The sequence below is a fragment of the Hemicordylus capensis genome, chromosome 1 (genome assembly GCF_027244095.1).
Source record: "Hemicordylus capensis ecotype Gifberg chromosome 1, rHemCap1.1.pri, whole genome shotgun sequence".
Classification (NCBI taxonomy): domain Eukaryota; kingdom Metazoa; phylum Chordata; class Lepidosauria; order Squamata; family Cordylidae; genus Hemicordylus; species Hemicordylus capensis.
Window position 1 is genome coordinate 106,115,513 of NC_069657.1, and position 26,149 is coordinate 106,141,661.

The 26,149-nt window shown below is 42.0% G+C and overlaps 1 protein-coding gene across 3 annotated transcripts in view; it reads left to right on the forward strand.

Moving 5' to 3' along the window:
* The window catches only part of BBOX1 (gamma-butyrobetaine hydroxylase 1), a 63,247-nt gene that overhangs the window by 21,407 nt on the left and 15,691 nt on the right, over positions 1-26,149 (forward strand). For all 3 annotated transcript variants that reach the window (XM_053285838.1, XM_053285837.1, XM_053285839.1), the window contains exon 4: positions 21,394-21,592. In XM_053285838.1, the coding sequence (XP_053141813.1) occupies positions 21,394-21,592 (199 nt within the window). The remainder of the gene's footprint in view (positions 1-21,393; positions 21,593-26,149) is intronic.

Genomic DNA, 26,149 nt, shown 5'->3' on the forward strand with positions numbered 1-26,149 from the left:
TTTAAATCAAATCGGCCCTGCCCCTATGTTCACTGCTGTCTTCCAGGAGTTAACCAATAATAACTGGACTTCCCCTCTCTACCTCACATTGGCACTGGGTGGTTCCATGAGAGAACTGCCTCACAAAATGCTGTTACTACTGTTGAACATTTGACCAAGAAGATAGATTTTCTCTCCTTACATTTTTCAGCATATGACTTGTGGTTGACATGTGACCATTGAAATGTTTCTGCTTATGAACATTTAACTGAACTGATAAAATTACTTGCCAGTCTAACAGATTAAAAATGTATGAGGAGCAGTTAGAGAAAACAGATTCTGCCCCCCCCTCCTTTGGTCAATAGGACCAAAATGTTTGCAATGTTTTCATAAATGTGCAAGGTGGCTGCTTTCAATCATGTACACACACTTACACAGTGTTTATGGACAAATTAGTAAGCAGATATCATGCTGTTAGTTGGAGGCCAGTACTGCATTCTTGCTATGCAGAGTCCTCCAAAAAACAAAACAAAAAAACCCACATAGAAAATATAAAACACAGGAGCTATTTTGTTCCCCTGTCAGAGCTGTTCACAATTCAGAAACTTGGTTCTCTCTTGAGACTAATGAAGAAAACTCTTCATAAATGCTTTAATTGAATAATATAAACTGCCTCTGTTAAGCTGAGCATTAACACAGTGTTCTTAAACTGAATTCCAAGAAAGGAAATGGTTGCCTAAAGTGAGCAGCTTTTTGGAATGTTCCTCAGATTTTATACCCAGATGGAAGCTTGAGTTATGCAGTTTGAGAGTACTTTTTTTTTTTAGATGGAGAGAGCCAAATGCTGCTTATCTCTAGAGAGCAGTAGGACCCCTCCTTTCTAGCCCCACAACACTGCTTACATAAGCATGAAGAAAATGTCAGAGTACAGTGTATATTACACTGGAGCTCTGGCCAAGGATTTGGTGCTCAGTCTCAACATAAAGGTTTCTAAAGAGATAATTGCTGCTTTTGAAAGATCAGTTTTCAGCCAGAATTTTTTTTCAATTTTCCAAAATTCTTTGATAAAAATATTAGCCTTTGTACACCTGGAATCTGTACCATTTTTACTGGTGTTATTCTTAGTGGTTCGGGTTCCTAGAGTAATCATACTAGCAAAAATTCTTTAATGTCTTTACTTGCTCTAATATCTTTACTTGCTCTAACCATGCCTGTGTGCCGATGAGCTTTTCAGTGATTACATCCCTTTCTGTTTGGAACGCATGGGAGACTGACATGTGCCAATGAAACATTTTGACTTACAGTTCAGCTCTGCTAATCGAGCTGCACAGTTTACCATTTTCCCTTGCAGGGACAAATGAGTTTGAGTTAGGGTCCCCATTGAAGCTGCCTGCAACTCCTGTTAGTGTGCCATACGTTGCTGCAGTAGACAGCAGACAACCCACTGGGCTGCTCAGCCTTGCCAGAGTGCTGTTTATTACCTTTAAAGCCCTGAATGGATTAGGTCTGGGTTAACTTAGAGAGCACCTTTCTCTACAAGATCCCTACCACTCATTAAGATTGTCAGGAGGGGTCTGTCTTCAGGTGCTACTGGATCATCTGATGGTAACCTGGGATCAGGCCTTCTCAGTTGTCACCCCTAGGTTGTGGAACATGTAGATATGAGAGGATTATCTTCCTTGGAGGCCTTCAGGAGAGTCTTGAAGACTCATCTTTATAGCCAGGCTTTTGATATCCTCTAGTTTTAATCTTAATCTGCTTTAAAATGATCTTTGATTATAATTGTTATGTGGGTTTGATCACCCTTAGCCACTTTAGGAAGGACAGTATATAAATCAAACAAACTAACAAATAAATAACATATCCCAGTCTTACCTGAGGTGGCCCTTCTGGACATCTTCCCATATGCCTCCTTGTGCTGATTAACCCACATCCATTGTGGTTAATCCTGCCTTTGCCTCATTTGCTTTCCCCCTTGTCCATCAACCTGCCAGGTTTCATAGCCATTCGCCACACCTTCCTAAAGACTATTTCCATCCAAGCTATTCAGACTCCTGGAACAAGTGAGTACCCAGATCCCTAGAGCCTTGCTGATCAATTCAGGACTGTTCACTCTGCCAAAGCTTACTTCATGGAAATGGGTTGCAAACAACTGTGGTTACTGCTCCTGGCTACCTTCTGTGAATCAGTGTCAGTAGCTGATCTCATAGCATTTCTCAAGTTGAACCAAGAGATATTCACAGTTAATCCCATGTCTCTGAGCCCAGAACACCAGCCAATCAATCAGTCTGTATTACAGTCACAGACCAGCATAAAGTACATTTTAAAACCGAAGTAGCAATAGATTTTATATTCTAAGACTATCATCAGATGATTTAAAATATACAATAAGAAAAATAAAAGATGCTGAAATACATTACTAACATAAAATGATTTAAAATATAAAAAATAAGCATGTGACTGCACTAAAAATCTAGCTATGGCTCTAATAAGAGACATAGTAGATTCTGGGCTACCAATTTAACTACGGCTGCAATAAGAAGCATAGGAATAAACCATGTAGCAGTACCCAAGATCGCATTGCATGCTTATAAAGTAAGAAAAGTTTTTTAAAGATTTAAAACATATAAAATCATGACAGTCATCATTTAAAATAATAAGAGTTAATATGCGTTAAAAGGATATCATATAATATACACAAGAATATGAGCCAGTAAAATAGTAGCCAGGAAGTTGTGGGTCTATAGGTTGTTGGGTTGCCACACTAAGACAGTAGCCATGGCTGTCCTCTAGTAGTTTTCATTCATTCATTCATTCATTCATTCATTTATTTTTGCATTTATATACTGCCTTTCGTTAAAAGACAACCCCAAGGCGGTTTACAAAAGTTAAAACATACAATAAAAAGACAATAAAAACATCAAGCTAAAAAGTATAAAAACATATAAAAACAGGCATAAAAACAATACAACAGATAAAAACACATAGAGGTGGGAAGAACACTAGTCTGTTCTCTGCAGATCCAGCTCCCTAAAGCAACAATTTGGCAACCCCCCACCCCACCCCACCACACACACACACTCATGAGAATTCAACCTGGCTTTCTTCATTCCTCAAGCTTTACTTAAAGCACACTCCCTCTTCACCACATTAGCCACCACACCACAGGCCCATGGAGCTGAAAGTATGCCTTGTAATCCTAGACCTCCATCTGAGCCACACTTTAAAATAACTAAGCCAGCTTCTACTTGTGTAAAATAATGAACTCCCCTGTGTGCAGGAACAAGGTGCTCCGAAAAACATATGCATCCTTCATGGTTCTAAAGCAGGGCTCCCAATTATGTGGAGAGGTCCTTACACATATAGGCTGGGGCAAGGGGTGGGGGTGGGGGAGAGGGAGACTTGCTTTTTCAGTCCCCCTTCCTGCTTTTGTTACTCCCTGTTAGAACATCTGTAAAGAGCTAAAGTCTATTCATTAGTAGGAGCTGCCTCGATAAAGAAATGGTCGAAACTAAAACAGAGTTGGAGCAGGAAGACTCAACTTCAAAGCCCCACTCAGCTGTGAAGCCCTTGGGCCAATCATCCTCTCTAAGCCTAACCTATCTCACAGGATTGTTGTAAGAATAAAACTGGGGGAGGGCCTGGGGGATAATCTTGTACACAGCCCTGAGTTCCTTGGCAAGGTAGAAATGTGATGACTAATAATAATAATAATGATAATAAAATTAATAACTAGCTGACCTGGTGCAGAGCATTTGCGCCCCAAGTTCTCCCTGTCTCCCCCCACCACACACACAAACATACAGAGCAACCAGTCCGGTTCCCTGCCCCATCTTCATTTTGTCTCCATCCCTTTGGCCACTTCGTTCTCCCCCCATCCCTTCAACATAGGAACATAGAAAGCTGCTATATACTGAGTCAGACCATTGGTCTATCTAGTTCGGTATTGTCTACACAGACTGCAATGGCTTCTCCAAAGTTGCAGGCAGGAATCTCTTTCAGCCCTATCTTGGAGAAGCCAGAGAGGGAACTTGAAACCTTCTTCTCTTTCCAGAGCGGCTCCATCCCCTGAGGGGAATAGCTTACAGTGCTCACATGTGGTCTCCCATCGAAATTCAACCAGAGTTGACCCTGCTTAGCTAAGGGGACAAGACATGCTTGCTACCAGAAGACCAACTCTCCTCTGGTCACTTTGTTCTTCTCCCCACCACATCCCTTCAGCCACTTCGTTCTCCTCCTTCAGCCAGTTCTGCCAGCGCCTTCTCTTGGCCAGCCAGTCTCCACTTTCCAGCATTCCTCTTCCTCTCCTAGCAGCTGCTCACAAACTCTCGTGAGCTGCCATGCATGGGATTAGCCACAGGTACATCTTTAGAGAATTATATAGATAGATAGAGGCTGACAGCCTTCAGTGCTTGTGAGCTATCTGTTGTAAGTCCACATAAACTGTAAGATGACATTACCTAAGACAAGAACTGTTATGTGTGGAGTGTGATGCATTATTATCTGATAGAAAGTACATTGGGGGCAAAACGTGCAAGGAGAAATTGGAGCCCTCAAGATAATGACATGTTAAAGTTTCCTTTTAAAAACCAACTGGTACAGGAGTATATATTTCAGAGCTTTGCATACATGGGAGACCCTGCTGGCCAAAGTTGCTAAGCAACAAAAGAACCAGGATGCCCCTCAGAAATGTTTCCTGCTGCCACACTCCCATGCCTTGACATGCAGCTAGCAGCATTGGTGACAGACACCCATTTACACTGGAGTTATTCTGGTGAGGCTGGCTTTGATGGAATTCCAGGCGCCTTCCTGGAGCTGCTTTGGAGCCTCTGCTCCTGTAACTTCTAAAAGTCCAAGCATAGCTTCACTCTTGGTAGGCTCTGGATTCCTGGGTCATCAACTGCTACAGGCAGGGACAAAGATGGAGGTTCTCTATCAAGACTCGAGGGTTGTTAATCAGCAATCTCCCCTCCATCCTCCCACAGAAACTCCCCCCCACACACAAAGTTTTAAGTACTCCCAACAATGAATGGTTAATTACTTGATTCCACTCATCCCCACATATGGAATACATAAGGGGCACTGAGTGAAGCCTGCAGTATATTAGGAGGCAGTTGCATGTTTGAATGTTCCTGACATGAAACCTTTTTTTGTTCTATTTTACACTTTTGATTTTCCACTCCTGTTTTTGTTTAAATAAATCCTAGAAATATTGGGAGCTGCCATATACTGAGTCAGACCATAGGTCCATCTAGCTCAGTATTGTCTACACACTGGCTGTGGCTTCTTCAAGGTTGCAGGCAGGAATCTCTCTCAGCCCTATCTTGGAGATGCCAGGGAGGGAACTTGGAACCTTCTGCTCTTCCCAGAGTGGCTCCATCCCCTGAGGGGAATATCTTACAGTGCTGACATTTCTAGTCTCCCATTCATATGCAACCAGGGTGGACCCTGCTTAGCTAAGGGGACAAGTCATGCTTGCTACCACAAGACCAGCTCTCCTCTCCAAGACCTAGCATGCTTTGTGCTTGATGTGCTAGCTGTTGCATGTGCTCTTTAATCACTATTGGGTAGATATTGTCTAGAGGAAAAAATCTTGATATAATCAGTTTATCTAGTGAATGACATATTATTGAGGAATGTGAGAAGCACTATAGCTCATTGATAAGTCCGTGAACTATGCAGTCTTTTGGAAAGTATTTCTTTTTCTCTTCATAGTACATAGATCTGTTTTTCATCTGCATTAACAAAATTGGTTTTGAAAGGCATGATTGAGCTCTATTGGACTTCCTTCTGAAATCTAAGCTATTAAAGTTTCCTGAAAATGGCTTGAAAAATAAACACATTTTCAATGCAGCTATTTCAGAGCTGCCTTGGAAGTGAGAAGGAAGCCTGTCGGAGCATTCATGGCCTTTTTTTAAAAAGCAACTCAGTTTTTATAATTTGTAGCATTCAATTCTATCCTGCAGCAGTAGCAAAATAGAAATTATATTGAGTGAGGTTAAATAGTGGAAATAATGTACCATGTTGAAATGGTGGAATAATGAATAATGTGAGTGGGATGGTTTACCACCAGGAAACACTGGCAAGAAACACAATCCCTGTTTAGAACTCTTGCTTAATAGATTTTCAAGATGTAGCTCCTCTTAATTTTTTTTTGTTTTTAAAGGAATAATGTTCCTTATTGTTCAGTGAAGCAAAGAATAATGTTGAGATCTCATTCTACAAACAGATATGATTGAGTATGGGCAAGGATAATAATCAAGATTGCAATAGCAATTCTTTAAAAAACTTTAGCCAAGTGTAAGATCAGTTGATCCATCTTATAAGGAATCATCCCTGTTTGGAATGTTTGTTATTTCAGGCCTTCTTGCTTGTCTACTCAGGCAAGAATACCCCTGTCTACTCGGCAGCACCCCACTAGTGTTATGTAGGGGAATTGTCGTCATATCCCCAGACATGTAGCCAGGATTGATTGATTGATTATTTATTTAATAAATTTGTATGCCACCTGCTACAAAAGTCTCTAGGTGGTTTACAGCATAAAACAAACCATATATTTTAAAATATATAAAAACCAGATTAAAATATCCATAAAAACACCAACTAACTAAAAAGTTTGGCTGAAGAGATGTGTCTTCAGTTGTTTCGCCATCAGGGATGGAGCAGCTCTAATCTCAGCAGGAAGTGCACTCCACAGTCCTGGATTATGGCCTTTTCAGTTAGTGGCGATAGATGTAATGATGGAGTATGTTAGACTTAAACCAGGAAGAGTCAGGTTTATCACTTGGTCAAGTAGGCATCCCTGTGAATTCTTGTTAAAGTAAAGTGTGCCTTCGAGTTGGTGTCGACTCCTGGTGACCACAGAGCCCTGTGGTTTTCTTGGTAGATTACAGAAGTGGTTTACCATTGCCTCTTCCCACGTACTATGAGATGATACCTTTCAGCATCTTCTTATATCGCTGCTGCCCGATATAGGTACCAGCAGGGATTCGAACCAGCCACCTCTGGCTTGCTATTCAAGTGATTTCCCTGCTGGGCCATTAGGTGGCTTTTACAGAGACACTATTATTTTTCATTAGGAATTTGTGACTTCTCTTACATAAATGCAAATTGGTTTTAGCATGGTACCCCCATATTTTTATCCCACCCTTCCTCCAAGGAGCTCAGGGTAGCATACATAGTACATAGTATCCCACATTTTTCTCACAGCAATCTTGTGAGAATTGAGAGATAGCAACTGGCTCAAGAGCAGTAAGCTTCATGGCTTAGTGGAAGTAAACTATGAGGAGTTGCCATCTGAATCTGAAGGGCCAGTTGGTCATCACGTAGCATTTCCAAATGTCATATAATGTTAGAATTCCATAGATCTTTCAAATATTTCCCCTCAAAATTTGAACTCCAGTCCATCTCTTCAGATTGGTCCTTAACTGAACCACAGTCCAGCTAATTTCACTTTGCACAAGTTTCTTTGTTCTCAGAAGGGGGGGGGGGGGATGTACAAGGCACCATGGAGAATCAGTTTTGCTCAGAAGTCCTGCACCTGATGAATTCTTGTGCAGTATGAAAACCTGAGGAAATTGTTCAACAGAAGCCATAATCTTTGCCTTGTTTATGTGAAAGGAGGTAAATTGTTCAATACAAGCCATAATCTTTGCATTGTTTACATGAAAAGAGGTGAATACCAATTTAGTAGTAACTACAGTAATATATACAAAAATCTAAATTCTGTGTGTCTTATGTAGGCTCCTGTGCCATATGCCATTCTGCTCTGGAGGGTCCCCCAACCCTCAGGAGCAGATTTTTTTGGGGGGGGGGATTGGGCTGGAGAAAGGGGGGAATTGGGGAAAATCACCTCCATTTTCAGTCTTCCCATTAGGTAAATGCTGTCTCTTTCCCACTGATTGGCCTAGTGCAGGCAAATGTACTGTGATGAGAGCAATATGTTTGTGAATGTGCATAATAAATCATTAGAAATATCTGCATTTTAATACTCCTTGATATGTTTGACTCCCATCATCCATAGGCTATGTTAGAAATGTTTAAAATGGCTTGCTTATGTGGTAGTCCACCAAAGTTTTCAATAATGATGTAGTGGTCCACATAAAGAAAAAGATTGGGAACTACTGCTGTAGACATCATTTCTGGTGATTAGGCCACCACCTTAATGAACACCATAAAGCAAAAATTAGCATATAAGACATAGTCAGCACTGTGTATTTTCTGTGGTTCAGGGCTGACTATAAGTTCATTTAGCTTTTAGCTGAAATCAATTGTAAATGCCACCAACTGAAGGATCATCATTCCCACTAAAGCCTAACATAATATTACACTGTTTAACACTGGAGATCCCAGGTTGACCCTATTCTTATTTCTCATGGTTGCCATGGTGTTCCAAGAGTATTGGCCCTAGTGCCATTTTACACTGACCTTTCCCTTTACTGCTTTTGAATATTCTACTGGTTGCAAATGGCGCTTAGATCAACTTTGGTGCTTATTATGTAATAGTAATAGGCTTGCACAGTTGCACATTTATCTATACACTTAAAAATAGGGTTCTACAAACTTTTGTGGGTGACAACCACAGAATCAGTCACCAAGGTAGGGAAGAAAATCATATAGAGAGAATGGAGCAGCCATTTTGTGTGGCATTGCCTAGTCACCATGTTGCTCCCTCCTAATTTGGCTGCAGTTTCAAGAGTAGGTGGTCAGGTTTGAAGGTGCCAGGTGGTGTGTGCTTTTCAGATGTGATCAGTGATGAATTTTAGTATAGATTCTCCCAAAGGAAAAACAGTTAAACTCTGTAGTATCTGGCTAGCTACAAATGATGGCTAGCTAGCTTTTATAAAAATTGTATTTTTATAACTCTAATCTAAGCAATTTAGAAACTGTTTATCATTGTATCTCTTATACAGGTCTGCAGGACAAATCTATTTTGCTTGTCAGCCAGTTTATTTCTCACTCAAATAGCAAAATTATCTGTTTGTGCATTCCAGCTTGAACTGATATTTGCTGGGTTATTTCCAGTACTTGGAACATGTTTTGTCAGTCTTAGTGGATGAAGTCTGTTTTTATATTAGTTGTCACCTTAAATAACTTACCTTCATCTCCTCATCCATGTTGACAATATTTGTTTTTTCATGCAGTAGAAGAAGTATTCCAAGCAGAAACAGAATTCTAAGAAACTGTGTTGTCAGATGTTATCAGAACCTATATAAAAACACTTGGCTGCAATCATGGAGCGGGGTCCTAAAACCAAGATAGCAGTGGAATTACCAGTTTTGGATGGATTTCACTGTCCCATTCCCACCCAAAAAGAAGATCAGGTTTCTGGCTTGCAAATGCACCTGGGTGTGTTCTGTCAGCTGTGGTTGGTATGCCACTTGTGTCCCTTTTTGAAGAAGAAGAAGAAGAAACTTGCCCATTGCTGTGTGTGCACTGGTGACTTCTCAACTAGGCTACTGAAATACACTGTACATGGGGCTACTGTTGAAGTTAGTTGGAAATTTTTGGAAAATTCATTTGGTTTTTAATGCAAATGCCAAACTTGTGGTAGATGTTTACCACTGCAAGCATATTACCCAATATTACAAGAGCTTCATTGGTTGCCATTCGCTTCTGGAGTTCAAGATGCTAGTTGCTGTCTTTAAAGTTCTATATGGCTGGGGTACTGAGATAATACCATATGAAGCTCCCAGATCTCTGAGTTCCACTTACAGCAGGCCTTGATAAATTTTCTTTGGATCAAGGAGCCAGCTCAGCTTTTTGGAGCCAGACAGTGGACACTAAACAAAATTACCAGACTTGGTGACAGACACTGTGGAGGGGGAGGGTGAATAGCCTTTTATTTATCCCCATTACAAGTAACATGCTGAGGCTGTCCTCACAATGAGCTCTACCTGGGTGGTCCAAGTATAAAACCCGGGCTAAAAGTGAGGGAGGAGAGCACACATGCACCCTCCTCCTTCACCACTCAGTCATATGGATGCTCGGACTGCCAGCAGAAGAATCACAGAGAGACACTGAGAAGAATCACACAGAGAGACTGCAGTAACAGCAGCACTGAGAGCAGAGACTGATGGTGGTCTGGGCCTGCTTGCCTGCCTGGCCCAGTGAGTGAAGAGAAAGACAGAAAGTACCTGCTGGCTTGTCTTTTAAATCAAAGACAGAGAGTGCCTGCTGGCTTATCCTTCAAATTTTTAAAAATCCTTTTAATTTGCAGTGCCAACAACTGCTTTTATTTTATTTTTTCTATTTTTTGGTTTAAATTGTACCAGCAGCCCCAGTGACTTTTTGTGTGTTGATCCTATGGGATTTGGGGGGAAAGGTTAGAATTATTTATTTATTTATCTCCACACACTTATACCCATTTTTCCTCTGAGGAGCTCAGTACATGGTTATTTTTATCCTCATAGCAACTCTGTGAGGTAGGTTAGGCTGAGAGATACATGATTGGCCCAAAGTCACCCAGTGAGTTTCATGGTTGAATGGGGATTCGAACTCAGGTCTTCGTAGTCCAACACTCTAACCACTACGCTGTGCTGGCTCATTTCTTTTGTGGGTTGGGTGGTAGATAGCACCTATCATGCCCTACAATCCAATCCACTTTGGTGTCCCTAGGATCTACCCATGGGGAAGAATGGGGTGATTCAGCTTTCCCATTGTTCCCTATTGCCGAATCACTTGAATGGATTTGCGCTGATTCACCAAAACAGGCGACAATGGTTGCTGTTTTGACAAATCAATTTGAATATTTTGCTATTTGAATCGAGCTTGAATTGAATAGCAAAATACAATTTGTTCGGATCTCTACCACTAACCAAGCTTTTTGGAAGGAGCAGGAAAAATGCAGACGGCATTGTCTAAAAGCTATACTAATCCAAGCACATGTTTTCAAGTATTGGAGAGAACTACAAATCCATTTTATTTTCCAAAGTAGGATGCAGAGAGAGAGAGAGTGTGTGTGTGTGTATGAGAGAGAGAGAGGGGTGGGGCACTGAATCTGGCTAGACATTAGCACAAAATCCAGCTTGAATGTATGGAAGGGAGGGCTATGGGTGGACAGAGTACATAGTGCATGTGAGATGGCAGATTTCCATCTCTCAGATTGACTGGGTGGGACTCACAAACAGTTTGAATTTTAACAAGAGTATTTGTGGTTTGTTTGTTTTTAAGATTTAATCTTTGTCCAGTTGTTCTTTCAATGTTAATGTTTTTCTATATAGTATTTGTATGGTGGAGATTAAAGGGGTTTTTACTGGCATGATTCAAAAAAGAGAGTTTACTGCTGAAACCATCTATTTTCACAGGACTGATGCACCCAGGGAAACACATGAATCTTATATATCTTTTATAGAGATTGCTTGGTAATTTACTTACAGTCAAGATGGTTTCATATTAAGGCACCCCCCACCCCCATAAGGAACCAAAAACGTTACCGGGTGTGTGTGGGTTTGTGTCTTTAAAAAAAGAAAGAAATGTTGCTTCAAAAGATATATTTTTTGAAGTGTACACACACATACAAGTCCAATATATTGATTTCAGTACATAGAACACTAAGGAATATGTGATGGAATAAATTATCTAAAGAATTTAATAAGGTATGATTACACTTCACTTCAAGGACCACACTGTTTTTTCATTTTAGTAATATTTTGAAAAAAATCAGCAACTTGTCAGTCATGCCACAGCTTCTTAGAAACACCAGGCTAATATAAAAGATGGTCTGTGTGGATGGTTTATATTAGGATGTATTTCTTGGACTCTCCCTATAACAGGCTTAAGCCAGCGGAATCAGACATGCTACTTGTGGTTGGAAAGTGCAAACTTTGCAAATGTAGAAAATTGTTGTTACTACTCTCAGTAGTCAGCTCAGGACAGCTTTTGCTGACTACAGTGTGATGTGTACCTGCCTCAAGAAACACACATGTGGAATATTTTTTTTCCCCAGAAAAAAAAAATTGGATGCTTACCATTTAAGTTTTAAGGTGGGCTGCTGAATTCACACCCAGTGAAGTCTGAAAGATTTCTGCATCTGTAGTTCTCCCAACATAACTGGTGCTTAATAGCAGAGTGTAATAATGGAGTTGGAGACATTTTTTTCCTGCCACATCATTTCTGGATTTTGAAATGTTCCTCAAACAAGGTCCAGTCACGTAGCTTCACTTCAAGGTTTTTCATTTGCCTGAGGATTATCTGTTGAACATACAAGCAGAGCAGAGAGCTGGGCTGAGCTCCAAAGAGGTGCTTTGCAGGCATCTTGTGCTGTTGGTTTTGAGCTTGGGTGGGTTCTGGGCAAACTGCTGAGGACATTGGCATTATTAGACCACCCAGCCCTCCTTATAGAGAAGAAAACAAGTAGTCATTTCAGAAACTTCTACCCGCTATTGCTCTGGAGTTTCTAGTCTGTGAATGGCTTATGTGGTCTTTGAAGGTGCAGACCACAATCTTGTAATGACATATGCTGAACCAGTCCAAGATTGTAGCTAGCTAGCTGATTTGAACTTTAAAAAAAAAGTTGTCCAAACTGTTAGTTCTTGGTTTGTTTGTTTTTTAAAAAAATAACGTTAAGATATTTTAAGCTTAAAATACAAATTGTGCATTCTGGCTAGCGCTGCCAGGTTACGATCCTGAGGAGGAGTGTATATTTTTAAATACACCACCAATCAAGCAGGTAACAAAGTTGCTGTGGCTGTTCCCACCCATTCCCTACCTGACCCTTTTACCCATCCTTCTCTTCCTCCCATAAGGCGAACACTTGCCTCTGCATTCAGATGAGGGCGATGGAGATAAGGAGTGGGTGGGAGCAGCCCCAGTTACTTGTCTCACACTTGAATGATGCATTTAAATGTTGCAAATGCTAGCTAATTTCATTAGCTAAAAGTAAATGTTAAACATTTCTTCATAATTTTTAAAAAAGCCCTCGATTTTTTTGAAAACCAAGTTTAGGTCGTTGTTAAAAGCTACCTGCTCTTAACAGAATCACCAAATTTGTATGCCAGTTTTGCCAAAGCTGCTACATTTGAGGGCTGTGAACCTGGAAGGTGTGAACAAGGGGGATGCACAGGTGATGGGGGTCTATCCAGGTGGAAGCTCCTATTTTAATACCTATGGAACAGGGAATTGCTGCCTGGTGAGATAGGCACGAGAGATGAGAGCTGCTTTGGGTAATTCAGCCATATCCATCACTGGACCTGGATCTTGTAGGCTGGGCTCATTCTGAATTCCTCCCTGGTCTTGAAACCTGTCTTGAAAATGCCAGTGAGCTGATCAGGGGTGGAGGTGGATCACCAGAGGAGGCAGTTAGCTACCTGCTTCAGAGAGAGGTCGCTGGACAGCTGTTGAGGGAAGACTGGTGCCCACAATCTTTGTGAGCCCAGCCCTTTAGGTGCTAGGAGTCCTAAGCCATGAAGGAACTCTCCAGGGCCCACCTTGTCAGAAATGAGTGATTAAACAAGTGTGATTCCAACTACTGTCCAAATGTGTTTTTAAAATACAAGATTTGTTCACCCAGGGTTGCTCTGACATTGAATTGTCACACTGTTGGGAGAGAGCCCCAAAAAGGCCTTCCAACATGACCTTTCATGCTATTGTAGCCCTTGCCTTAATGATGGGTTCCCACTCCACAAATAGGAGTGGTTGTGTAAGGGGTGTATATGCCCAGAACTCTGCAGGCATTGAGTTCTACCATATCCCAGCAAACAGCCAAACCCAAGTGTTTGCTGAGCTGTGCTAAAGCTCAGTGCAGTTGTGCACACAGCATTGACCTTTAAACTTGCACCCATGACCGTGGTGGATCACCATCACCATAAATAAGTATTGTAACTATCATGCCTGGAAAGTTCAGGTAGAGAGGGGCCATCAGTATATTACAAATACAGTTCAAGATCATGTGGTGATTAGATGTTAGCAAGTTGGGTGTTTTTATTTATTATTTAGTGTGGCATACAATTTGAAATAAGCATATATCAAGTTCATCAGCAGATTCTGGAGTACAGTAAATGCAGCAGTTGCCAAACCCTTGGAAATTGTCTTCTAAAAATCAACTCTTTTCAGTTTTCCTTCATGAAACTACTGCTCTGGGTCCTAGCTAACTGCAGCTTCCTCTCTACAATGTGACAAGTTAGATTATGTCTTTTGCAGTTGCCTAGCTGAATTGGTCCTTACAGAATATTTTTGATTATTTAAATATTTTTAGCCTGTCAAGGGAACAACAGTATTTTCAGATAGTTTTCTTGTATGTGCAATAACTAATATGCCTTTTATGATGAAAATGGCTTCACTCCTGAAGGCTTCAGATTCAGCAAGAAATGTTATGCAGTTAATTCTTGGAGGCTTCCTTTAGCTGTTCCATATGGCAGTTTACAACAACTATGAAGAAAGTGACAGCCATTATAAATTTTAATTTGTGTGTGTGTTGTTCGGGTTAGTTTGCTATAGTTTGTTTTTTGCTTTACAGAAAGTAATTTTCTGTAAACAATCTAGTTTTCTATATCAACTCTTCAGTGTTAGTCTCAGAGATGTGCCTATGGAATATTTTCACAAATAATTGAATAATTTTATTCTTTTTGTGCTTTCATCCCCTCAGACTAGTTTAAATCAAGGAAAGTTCTTCATTTTCATAAGAAGCAGAAGACACAATTTGCATTTTATCTTGTATGGCATTACAGTGTTGCTCACAATTCAGGTTCACAGCCTGATATTTTTAGTGTGGCAAGCTTTGATCTAATTTGGTTTCTTTCCTACTGAAATCCATAGAGTATTACCCAGTAAGGGGGGGGGGAGGACACAAGCATGTTCAACTCCAACCAAAATGTTCGGTAAAAGGCACCTTTCGGTATGTTGCTTGTTTGTCAGTGGCACCTAACTTTTATGACCAGTGTGTCTCAAATCAAGCCCAGAATAGCATCACTTTAGACTGCACTAAAACTTATATGAGCCTTGGTTTTGCTACTTACTTTTCTGTATTGAGTAGCAGGTCTGTGAGTCATTGGCTGACACCCAGAACAGTGTTCCAATGATGCAAAGAGAGGCTTGCTTTTAACAAAGCCAGGGTCTTCTGGAGCAGCAGAGCACACCTGTGGGGAGAGAGTTTTGCTGATCTTGTCTGCCTCCATAAGTGCTCCTTGTCATCCTAAAATATGTCCCTGAGGGCTGCACAGCAGTCAGGCATATTTGTCAAAGGCAAATAGCACTTATGGAGGCAGGGGAGAGGAGTGAAAAATCTCTCCCACATTTCCCCAAATGTGCATTCTGTTGCTTGGGATGACTTTGTCTGCAAGGATGCTGCCTCTTGCTGCATAACTGAACATTGCTCTCTGTTGTTCTCCTGTCCAAGAGAGGGGTTCCACAACCCCACCTCCTTCTATCTTTGCCAATTGTGGGACTGATACTGCAAGTTGCCTCTCATGCTGTAAGGCTGTGCAGTTTCCATAGTTTCTATTGCAACATGTTCAAGCTTATTTCCCTAAATAATAGTCAGGTGATGATATATGTAATAAACCAAAGTAATCAGAACCACAGATAATGTCATCTCATTTTTAAGGAAAACTTTAGCATATCCAAAACTAGAAATATTGTATATTGTTGCCAGTGCAGGAATATGCTCAAAAATCTGCAATGAGTACATAAGAAGAGTTCCAGGCCAAATGTGAAAGCTGGCAGTCTCAAAACTGAGGATACCTGATCTCTCCCCCCCCCACTTTTCTTTTAATGGCTGTGGTCCATTGGCTTCAATTATTGGATCATAGAAACTGCATGTATTATACATTCACAGCTGTTTTGCAAGCATTCATTTTTGTTTAAACCAAGTGGCTATCAGCCCACATCAGTATAGATCCATTTGGTGTGGGTCAAAATTTCCAAAGCTGTTGAAAAATAGAAGATACAAAATGAGGGTGATGCTCAAAATGAGGGACACATTTAGGTCTTGTAACATCAATTCTTTTTTTGAGAAATGCTATAACACTTACAACTCTTTTTTCTTTTTTAAAATGGGGAGTAGAATAGTCTTTTCTCCATGTTGCATCCGCCTTGTGGGAAAGTTCCCCCCGCCAAGAACTTGACAGACAATAGCTGGACATTCTCCCCCTTCCCCATGCTCCCTCCCCCACATAGCTGTTAAGACGTCTCTGTGTGACAGGAGTTTTTGAGGCTGAAATACAGTGCTTGTGACATCGTTGACACCACCAGTTTTTGGCATTCTTTTTAGGGCTTATTTTTGCTTTCAGGTTGTTGTTGTTTTTAAGTGCTTTCCAGTGTAAGTGCTTTACCACTCCATTATATAAACATTCACGCAGCCTGATATGTATGGGAAACTGCCATTGTTTTCCAATGGAAGTAATACTATGCAGCTGCGTGGATGCTGTTGGAAGTCATTGAGCAACTACCCTACTGCACAACACCTTCAGTTTTCATGTTGCACAGTACACATACACCTTTCTGCCAGCCAAGCATGCATCTGGTATTTGAGCTGGATCAGAAGAAAGTTGTTTGGCAGGCTGGGCCATGGTACAGTAATGTAGAGGGGAGGAAGTTGACACCCATTATCTATGTACACACTTTTGCTGTAAAAATTAGTTCTCACGCCTCACTGTACATGCGCAGGGCAGACACAATGCTGCTCCCTTTGCACCTATGTCCCTTGGTCTCTCCCCCTCCCCCCACCTCCACTACAGGACATGTTTCCCCTGTCAAAATCTAACTGCCTGTTTAGAAGTGAAGTAATTGGCAAAGGATACTTAACAAATTCCCTTGGCTGTCTGCATTTGTTATAAACTGCTTCCTAAAATGGAAAAGAAAAATTCCAATGAAGTCATGTCACTTTTTGGGTCTGCATGCTAGCACATACTGCATGAGCACTCACTTTGAACTTATTTGCTTCTGTTGGGGCAGTGTACATTTTCCCTTGTATTATGCAACTGGTATTTTATTTAGATGGTTGCAATAAAAAAATCTTTTTTACTCTCTTCATGATCCAGCAGCAGTGAGATCCTTAGAGTGTAAGGGGGATATTTGCACCACCATGCCTACTGCTGAAAGTAAATTGAACAAAAGCACTGACTAGTTTATTGTGGCATAATCCTGGGAAAGCACATGGAAAGGGCTTCAGAGGAACATAAGAAGAGCTCTTGTTCGATCTTGTTTGCAACAGGGCCAGGAAGATGCTTTGGGGAAGCTGACATACAGGGAACAAAGACAACCACCTTCTCTTGCTTGTGTCCAGCATCTCTTGATCAGAGGCATCCCATCTCTGAACCTGGACATGTATGCATTTTTGTTTTGTTGCGCCAGCATCCTCATGTACGGAAGGAAAAATACTCTGGACAGGACTGAATTCACTTCTCCTTGGAGTAAAGAACAGAATCTACAGCTAGAACCATGTGCTGAATGGTTTTGTAACACAAGATGAAAGTGGCCTTTTAGAATTGGTTTAAAAGTTTGAGTCTGTTTACAGAATAAGCAGCATTATGTACACACTTTACAAGAGAAAGATTCTTTCTTGGGAAGCTTCCCAAGTGTAACTTTTGGAACTTTTCCTCCCTATACATTAATAATGAAAAAAGTTTTCTTTTTTGGCAGATGTAATTGCCTTTTGTGATGCAAAGAAATAAATCAGCTGCACTGTTTTATAGAGGGTTGACAGATTCCTACAATAGCACTGTGAGGGGATCCTCTTTTATAATTTAGTTCTTCAGCTTTGAATGTCCTCCTTGCGGTGAACTGCTTCATCTTTGCTAGGTAGTTGGAAAGTGGTATAACAACTGTCCCTTGTTAGCAAGAGGGTGTTAATTGTGCCCCTTTTTGGGACTGGAAGGCTAAGGTTATACAGCATGCAGTTTCCAAAAAGAACTGACAACCACAGCTTAAAATCCAAATAAAAATAAGCTTTATTGAATACAACATGAATACAACAAATATTTATTTATATACCACTTTTCAACAAAAGTTCCCAAAGTGGATTACATAGATATAAATAAATAAATAAATAAAATGGCTCCCTTTCCCCAAAGAGCTCACAATCTAAAAAAGAAACCTATATTAGACACCAGCAACAGCCACTGGAGGAATGCTGTGCTGGGGATAGATAAGGCCAGTTGCTCTCCCCCTAAGGCTTGAATTATATGCAATAGTACAGCATTCCTATGTGACTCAGAACATGCAAAATGGATCCTGTGTCTGGGTGCTCACACTTAACCTCAGCGATGGACTATTGTCATTGTGATGGATGTGGATGCTTCAATGTATAAGTTATAGGATGAGGGGCAGGGAAGTGGGAAGGGAAGGAGTTAAAGGATAAAGAGAAATCCAAAAGAAGCCAAGGGCAAAGAACAGGCAGAGTCAGGGTATAGAGATGAAGTGGGGACATAGCAAGGAACATGAAAAAAACACATGGAGGGTTGGTTCAAAGCAGGGGCAGACACACCATTGAGTGAACAGGTTCAAAGAACCCAGGCCGCCACCAATCAGGGGCTGCGCTTCACGGCCACTACGCCCCCTGCATCTGACGTCAAACGCAGGGGGTGCTGGTTTAGCTCCGGTGCGGTGCTAGTTTAGCTCCGGAACTCGCTCAGGCTTTCGGCAGCCCAGGCCATGCTCCGGGTTTCCTGCTTCTTCCCCTCCTCCACTGAAGCAGTCCATACCGCACCAGTCAGATCCTAACATGGCGTGGCAAGCTGGTGAAAAGCGCGGCGGGAGGAAGCTTTGGGGCCGAGAGAGCGTGGCTGAGCTTCAATCGGGGGGCTGTACTGGCGTCACCAGAGCATGCTGTTAACGCTCATGTGGGCCTCTCTTCTGCATGTCCAGGTATTGGCTACTCTAATAAAAGACCAGAATAGTTTGTAGTGCTGGCGATTATCTTTTCTGCTTTCTCAACACGACAGGCAGCTTAGCTAGCACAAAGTACAGCGCCCTTGCCCTCTTCCCATCAGCTTCCTAATTAGCAACACCTTTTTGTGTAGCAAGCCATTTCAGATTAATGTGGCGTTATGACTTGCTGGAGCGAGATGCCAGAGAGTCTGCTCCAACAGCAAGGAAAGCTGAGGGCATGCTGTATTTTACTGCCTCGTAGCTGTTGCTGTTGCTTCCTCTGCCATAGCCTAGCAAATGATTTCCTGCCACAATACAGTCACCGCCTTCTTTTTTCCCCTTGCAACCCAGCCCGGTCAACGTCCTAGCTCTGTGGAATTTCTCACACTTTAAGCCAAGAGACAGATCATTGTCCTCACTATGCTTCAGTGGAAGTAAGTGATAGTATAATCGGTGGGATTTGCTTGCAAGTAAACATGTTTAGGACCAGGGTGAGGTTAAAAACAAATGACACCGAATCCTCTTCAAATCTCGTGTCTCGCCTCCACATTTTAAGGGGTCATGTGAGGGAGAAACTGCTATGGCGGAGCGGAGGGAGAGAAAAAGTGAGTTTTTTGAGTGAGGGCTTCGTCTAAAGAGAAAAACATCCTATAGTCAGCCAGCGCTGCCTGAAATAATGTTTGCTCGGGCTTTCAGGAGCCTGGGTGGGATGGGGGAGTTCACTCTGGGCTCCTCTGGAGCCTGAGCCACACCTCCATATGCATAACGTCATGTGTATGGGTGTATGTGGAGAGGGCCTCTGAGTGGGGATGGACCCAGGCCGCCATTTGGCTGGCTCCGCAGCTAGTTCAAAGAACCAGAGGGCACAGAAGGCAGAGATATAGGGGTCTGAATAGGATCGGGGCAGGGGCGTAACGAGGCTGGAGTGGGCCCAGAGACAAAATTTTAAACTTGGCCCCTCGCTGATACACACACACTCACTTCACATGTGACCCCCAGGCAGCCGCCTCCCCTTGCCTAATGGTAGTTACGCCCCTGGATCGGGGAGTTAGAAGGGCAAAAGAAGGGAGTGGGAGACAGAGCAGAGAAAGCCCAAAAGAGTTCAGGTAGACGAAGTACCTGATCGACCCTATTTGAACTGCCAAGAATGGGAATGGGAGCAAATTGAACCTGAATAGGTTCTGGTAAGCAATTTAGAAAAGATCAGGGAGAAATGGCTTCATTCTCAGAAGGGAAGGTCACTAGCTGGGCTTCCTGCAGAGCTAGTTCTAAGGCATGGATATGCAAACGAAAGGGAAGCAGTGGATGCTGAGACTGAGAACCTGAGTTCGAGGCAGTCCCTGGATTGCCAGTGAGCACCATCAGCAAAGTGGAGGACTATTTTAGACTTATGGGAACTTGGCAATCAGGGAAGGTGGCTTAGGCACAGGTGGCACTGAAAAGTGGCACAGCTCTCCCCATGGGAAAAGGGAAAATCCCTCTTCTGTTGTTCTGGTGAAAAATAGACTGCCTGATTGGTTGGAACTTTGAAAGACATCATCATGGGATGGGAAAGGAAAATGAGGCGGGGAGGGGTAAAGGTAAAGTGTGCCGTCAAGTCGATTTTGACTCCTGGCGCCCACAGAGCCCTGTGGCTTTCTTTTGGTAGAAAACAGGAGGGGTTTACCATTGCCGCCTCCTGAGCAGTATGAGATGATGCCTTTCAGCATCTTCCTATGTCACTGCTGCCCTATATAGGTGTTTCCCATAGTCTGGGAGACATACCAGCAGGGATTCAAACTGGCAACCTCTGGCTTGTTAGTCAAGTATTTCCCTGCTGCGCCACTTAAGGTGACTGGGTGCGGGGGAGGAGATGTAAAAGACTCCTGAGGGCCATGGTAGGGAGGGTCACCTGTTCAGGTGAGATGATTCAAAAGGTCAGAGCTGGCGGGGGGAGGGGGCAGGTCTAGCAGTTTCCAGAATTAGTCCTCGGAACTGCCCTCTTTAGGTATAGTGTAGTTATTCTTATGCATGCATTCGTATACCATTTTCCAACAAAAAAGTTCTCAGAGTGTTTTATATAGAATACAAGGGTTGGAAAGGAGGCTAGCTTGGCTTCCTGTGTTAATTTTTGTCCATTGACACCCTATTGGAAGGCAATAGAGGTGCTTAAGGGAACAAAAAGGTTTCAAAAGGTGTTATGACAGGAGCTGTACGAAAGACGGGGATTCACAGGGATGTCAGGAGTATCATAAGGAGGAATTCCGGAGATCTGTGGAGGCTTTAGTGCAGATCCAAGAGGAACCGGGCCATTTGGTGCTTATGTGCAGGAATTCATGGAGTGTGGAAAATGTGTTCTGGAAGGACTGGCAATGAAGACTGAATCTGGGGAAGTCTTCAGGACTGTTTGGTCAGTCTGATGGCGGTAGGTGGGGGGGAAGGTTGGGGAGCCTTTTGCAGACTCTCAAAGTGCATTTGTCTTCTTTTCCCCTCTTGGCTTCATAGGCTATTCCTAAGACCGGTGTTGTACACTGTCCCATCTGGAAGTACTCAGTGGATTGGTTGATTCCAGTGCTTCATTCAGAAAAAAATAAATCTAAAATATATTTTTTGTTTGTTTAACTTTTACAGAACGTCAGTACTGGGGTTCTGATCTACAGCTTCCAACCATGACATTTGAAGAAGTGTTGCACAATGATGAAAGTGCATACAAGTGGTTGGTCACTCTTAAGAAGGTGGGAATTGTGCTGCTAACAGGAGCTGCTACTAGACAGGGAGAGCTGCTTAAACTTGGACAGCGGATTGGTTTCCTTCGCCTTACATTTTATGGGTAAGTTACAGCTTTTTGATCTTCCTGCTTTTGTCACTGTTGCCATCAACATTGCTTCCTGATTTCTCAGAATCAGACATCTTTGTTGAGGGAGGAGTTGGTTTATTAAAATCTATCATGTTAGATTGAAGCCAGAGAAGATTAGAGTAATGCCATTTCAGAGGTACTGGTTTCAGGCCCATTCAAATGTCCCCAGACTATGGTCTGAGGAAACATGAAGCTAGGGGCAGATGATACAGCCACCTTGCTGAAGCTAAGCAGGTCTTACTATGATCATCTGGAAAACCATACATGCTGCCTTGAATTCCCTGATGGAAGAGACGTTGGAGATAAATGTAATAAATGTGTTGGCACTGAATCGGACAACAATAACATTTTTAATTGTAGAAACTGAGTCACCAGTAAAACCTTCTAGCAAAAACTTATCATTGTTGATAGAACGGCAGAGATTTTCAAACATTCCCATATTGTTTTCCATAACACATTTTCCCTTCCTATCATCTAACTTGGTTTTCTGTACTCATGTGTCAGACCACAGTACTAACTATGGACCAGCTGGTCAGCTCTACACTGACCAGCTGTGATCTTTCCCAGTTCTTTCACCTGAGATTCTTGTAACTAAAAATGTCATCAATTGAACCTGAGAATAAAAAAAATCTGCATATCTACCACACATGTTTAACCTAGTTTGAAACTGATCAGGAGCAGGTTTATCTCTCATGGCTTCCCCAGAGAAACATAGGGATTGTAATCTTAGGGAAGTGCTGAGTCTTTGCTAGGGATGCCTTGGCACTTCAAAGAGTTGCAGTTCCCAGGATTCTGTGGAAACTGGCTGACATATTGTGCAACATTACATGTGCCACGCAATATAACATTTGTGTAGTTGCACTAAATGCAAAAATTGTGCAATCACACCTGTGTAATTTTTGGCATTTGGTGCAACAGTGTTCTTGTGCAACTGCGCAAATGCTATGTTACAAGGCACACATAACATTGCACAGTATGCCAGCCACTAGTTTTACATTTATAGTGAAACAAACCCTTAAAGATGCATGTAACCTATTGCTAGTCACCATTCTCTCATAAAGAAACTATCTAGACTTGCTGGAATTATAGTTCTCTCCCATATTAAAGAATGATGGGTGTGGAAACTAACATTTGAACATTAATAATTCAAGCCAGTCTGGAATCCTCATCTATATTCAGATAACAGAAGAAATTGGTATAACTGTCTCCTGTAAAAATGAAGTAATAACTCCCTACAGTGGGTGGTTACAGAACCCTGGTCTCATAGCTTTGACCTGTTCAGTATCAGTGTACCTCATTTACTAAGCAACTGATTCTTGTGAGATAGAACCACACAAGAGTCTTTCTGGACATTCCTTCCTCTGCTTCCCCTGTTGTGGCTGAGACATGTGTAAGCATGAGGTCTCTGACAGCCTGAACTGCTCCGTGGGATGGGTCCCTCCCTCTTGCACTGGACCTTCCATAAATCCTAAGGCTGCTCTGTCTTGTTGCAGCACAAATGTTTGTAAAACCATTGTCAAAACATACATAGCCATTCTGATGATTAATTTTCTCCTGTGACTTGCAATAGGGGAAGGCAAGGGAGAGAAGACATCCTACATTTAAATATTACCAGCTGTAACTATGCCATTTGTCATTTCTGTAAAATCTATAACTGATTTTACCTTCTTCTGAAAAGCCGCAAGAGCCAGGACATCCAGGGGTTCCCAGCCAAGAAGGATCCTTAATATTTTTTCCCTTAACTCAGATATTTAACAGGAGGGAGTAACTGGCCCTATCTACGACCAGCACAGTACCCACCCACCCCACCCCCGGTGACTGTTGCTGGTTTCTGTCTTATGTTTCTTTTAGATTATGAGCCCTTTGGAGACAGGGATCCATTTTATTTATTTATTATTTCTCTGTGTAAACCACCCTGAGCCATTTTTTGAAGGGCGGTATAGAAATTGAATTAATAATAATAATAATAAATTACTCCAGCTAAACATCCCTCAGTTCGAAAGTTAAGGAATGTGGGAACAACAAATGGCCCTTTTTTGAAACTATTCAAAAAAGAGACAAATTGTGTGTGTATGTGTGTGCACATGCTTGACCAGAAGATCCACATTCCTTCCTGATTAGAACACAGAAGCAACAACGATTTACTTCCCTCTGATAATGTTTGTGTACAATGCTACATGTGAGTTGTACTGACATATGCAGCATTGCCTAAACATTGTATGGTGACGATGAGGAGAAATATGTCCATCCAAATGGCCAGCTCTGATGAGAATGATTAAAGGAGATCCTTCCCTCATTAATCTGTTACTTGCTAGTAAAGAGAGAGTGGCTGACATACCATGCAAAGTGCATCTAAGAGAGCGGTGCGTGCACTGCTGTGATACACTTCATGATACTCCCACAGAGTTTGTGGAGGTAGGGCTGCTCTATGCCTTCTAACCAGTGTGCCATCTCAGTTGTGATGCTACTCCCATTGGAGCCCCACCTCTGAAAGCAGGGCAGGCTGTAGAGTGGATCAAAGCAGCAATTGCCTCTCATACATCTTACAGACATGCATGTATGTAACCAGTGACTGGATTTAAACAACCACTATGTTTGGTTTTTATGAGCATAAGCTGCCATGAGCCTTGGACGTTTCCCCCTCCCTTTCCCACTCAAGGGGCAGAGACTGAAAGTGTCCTTTTCTGGCTTGATACAAATGACAGTTTCTCATTTTGTCCAAATTCAGGAAACTGTGGTTTGTACGCTTGGTTAACAAGCCAGGATGTCAAACCAGGATACTTTTTAATTAACTGTTGCTTTAACAAACCACATTTCCCTGCTAGTTAAACAAGTTCAGGTGAAATAAGAAATTATGGTTTGCATTGAACCAAGAATGGAAGCTTTAAACCTCTTTCCCTTGCTTATGAGCCTGAGGTTTGTGCTAACTCATATTGGTAACAACTTGTGTCTGAAACCAGACAGTGGCTGCCAAACTGCACAACTTTATGTTCACCTTGTAATGTTGTATTTGTGAGATGTGCAGCAGCAAAATTTGCACAATCAAAAATTGCGCAACTGGGGTTGCACAATTGTACAGCTACTGGAAATAATGGGCATATTGTTGCACAACTCCAGCTGAGCAGTTTTTACAATTGCACTCTTGCACAACTGCACATACACAAGAATACAAGGTGGGCATAAAGTTGCACAGTATGTTAGCCAATGAATTCTTCAACCAACTAACTGTGAATAAAGTAAACAATCACCACCATTATCTTGCTAGGCTGAAATTCTGTGGTCTTTGCTAGGCCTGTGCAAATTTGAATTAGAAAATTTGGATGTTATCAGAAATTGCCCCAATTGGTAAAATCTGATTTATTTATTTATTTGAAAATTGGATTAATTCCAAAATATCAAAATTAATTTCAGAATTTTGGAATTCACAAAACAGCACCATTCTCCCCCACCCCCCACACAGAGGTGAATGGGGAAATCGGGGGAAAATTACTGGTTGCTCCTAGAGACTTGTGAGGAAGGAGGTCAGGGCCCAATGTAGTGGATTTGAAAAGAATTGGTCAATTTCCTGGTTTTTGGTGAATTTTTGAAAATGTTGTTAAAAATGGCTCAATATGGTGAAATCTGGCTTGTTTCAAGCCAGAACTTTACAAAAACTTCTGAAACTGAAGACCCTCCTTGGACCATCATCCTATAAGCATATAGAGGAATCTGCCCTTTGCCTTCATGAAAAGGGCTAGCAGCATGCTCCTTTTGCCCTCCCCCTTTTTATATTTCTAGAATAGATAGGCATACAGTTATGAAATATGACACACATGAAGTCCACATTGGCAGAACTCTGTTATTTTTTAAAAAGCTATGGGTTACTCCTGGGGAGGTGTGACCCCATCTAGAACAGTTAGGTCAAAATCATCTCTAGAGTTCTGACCCCGCACAATAAATACCTCTGTCTTTATCTGGATTCAGCTTCAGTTTATTCTCCCTCATGCAGCCCATTACTGCTTCCAGGCAGGCATTGAGGGAGGATATGCCAGCTCCTGAAGGAGCTGTCCTATGCTCAACACAACACTGCAGTGGGATTTGCAGAAGCAAATATAAGCAGCCTGGGGAATCGGGGGGAAAGCTAACCAAACCATTTATAGAACATAGCTACAGCCATGCTCAACACAGCACAGCAGCCATATTAGCTGAAGGGAGAAAACATGAAGGCTGATGTACAGAACAAGTATACACTGGTGCAGTGAGAGAGCAGCCTACCAGATTCCCAACTAACTTCACCAGTGCAGTGGCAATTTTTGATGCCTTCTTTCCACAGGAAGCCCTCTGTGCCACCTGAAAATATATCCTTGTGGGTTGTGCAGTCCTTGATGACATATTTTCACATGGCACAAAGGGCTTCCTGTGGAAGGAAAACATCAAAATTGCTGCCACATTGGTGCAATTAGTTGGGAGTTTCTGTTAGGCTGCTTTCTCAGAGATATTCAGCTCTCTGCACCCACCCCCAGCTAATAGCAGCTTTAGGAGGAGGATTTG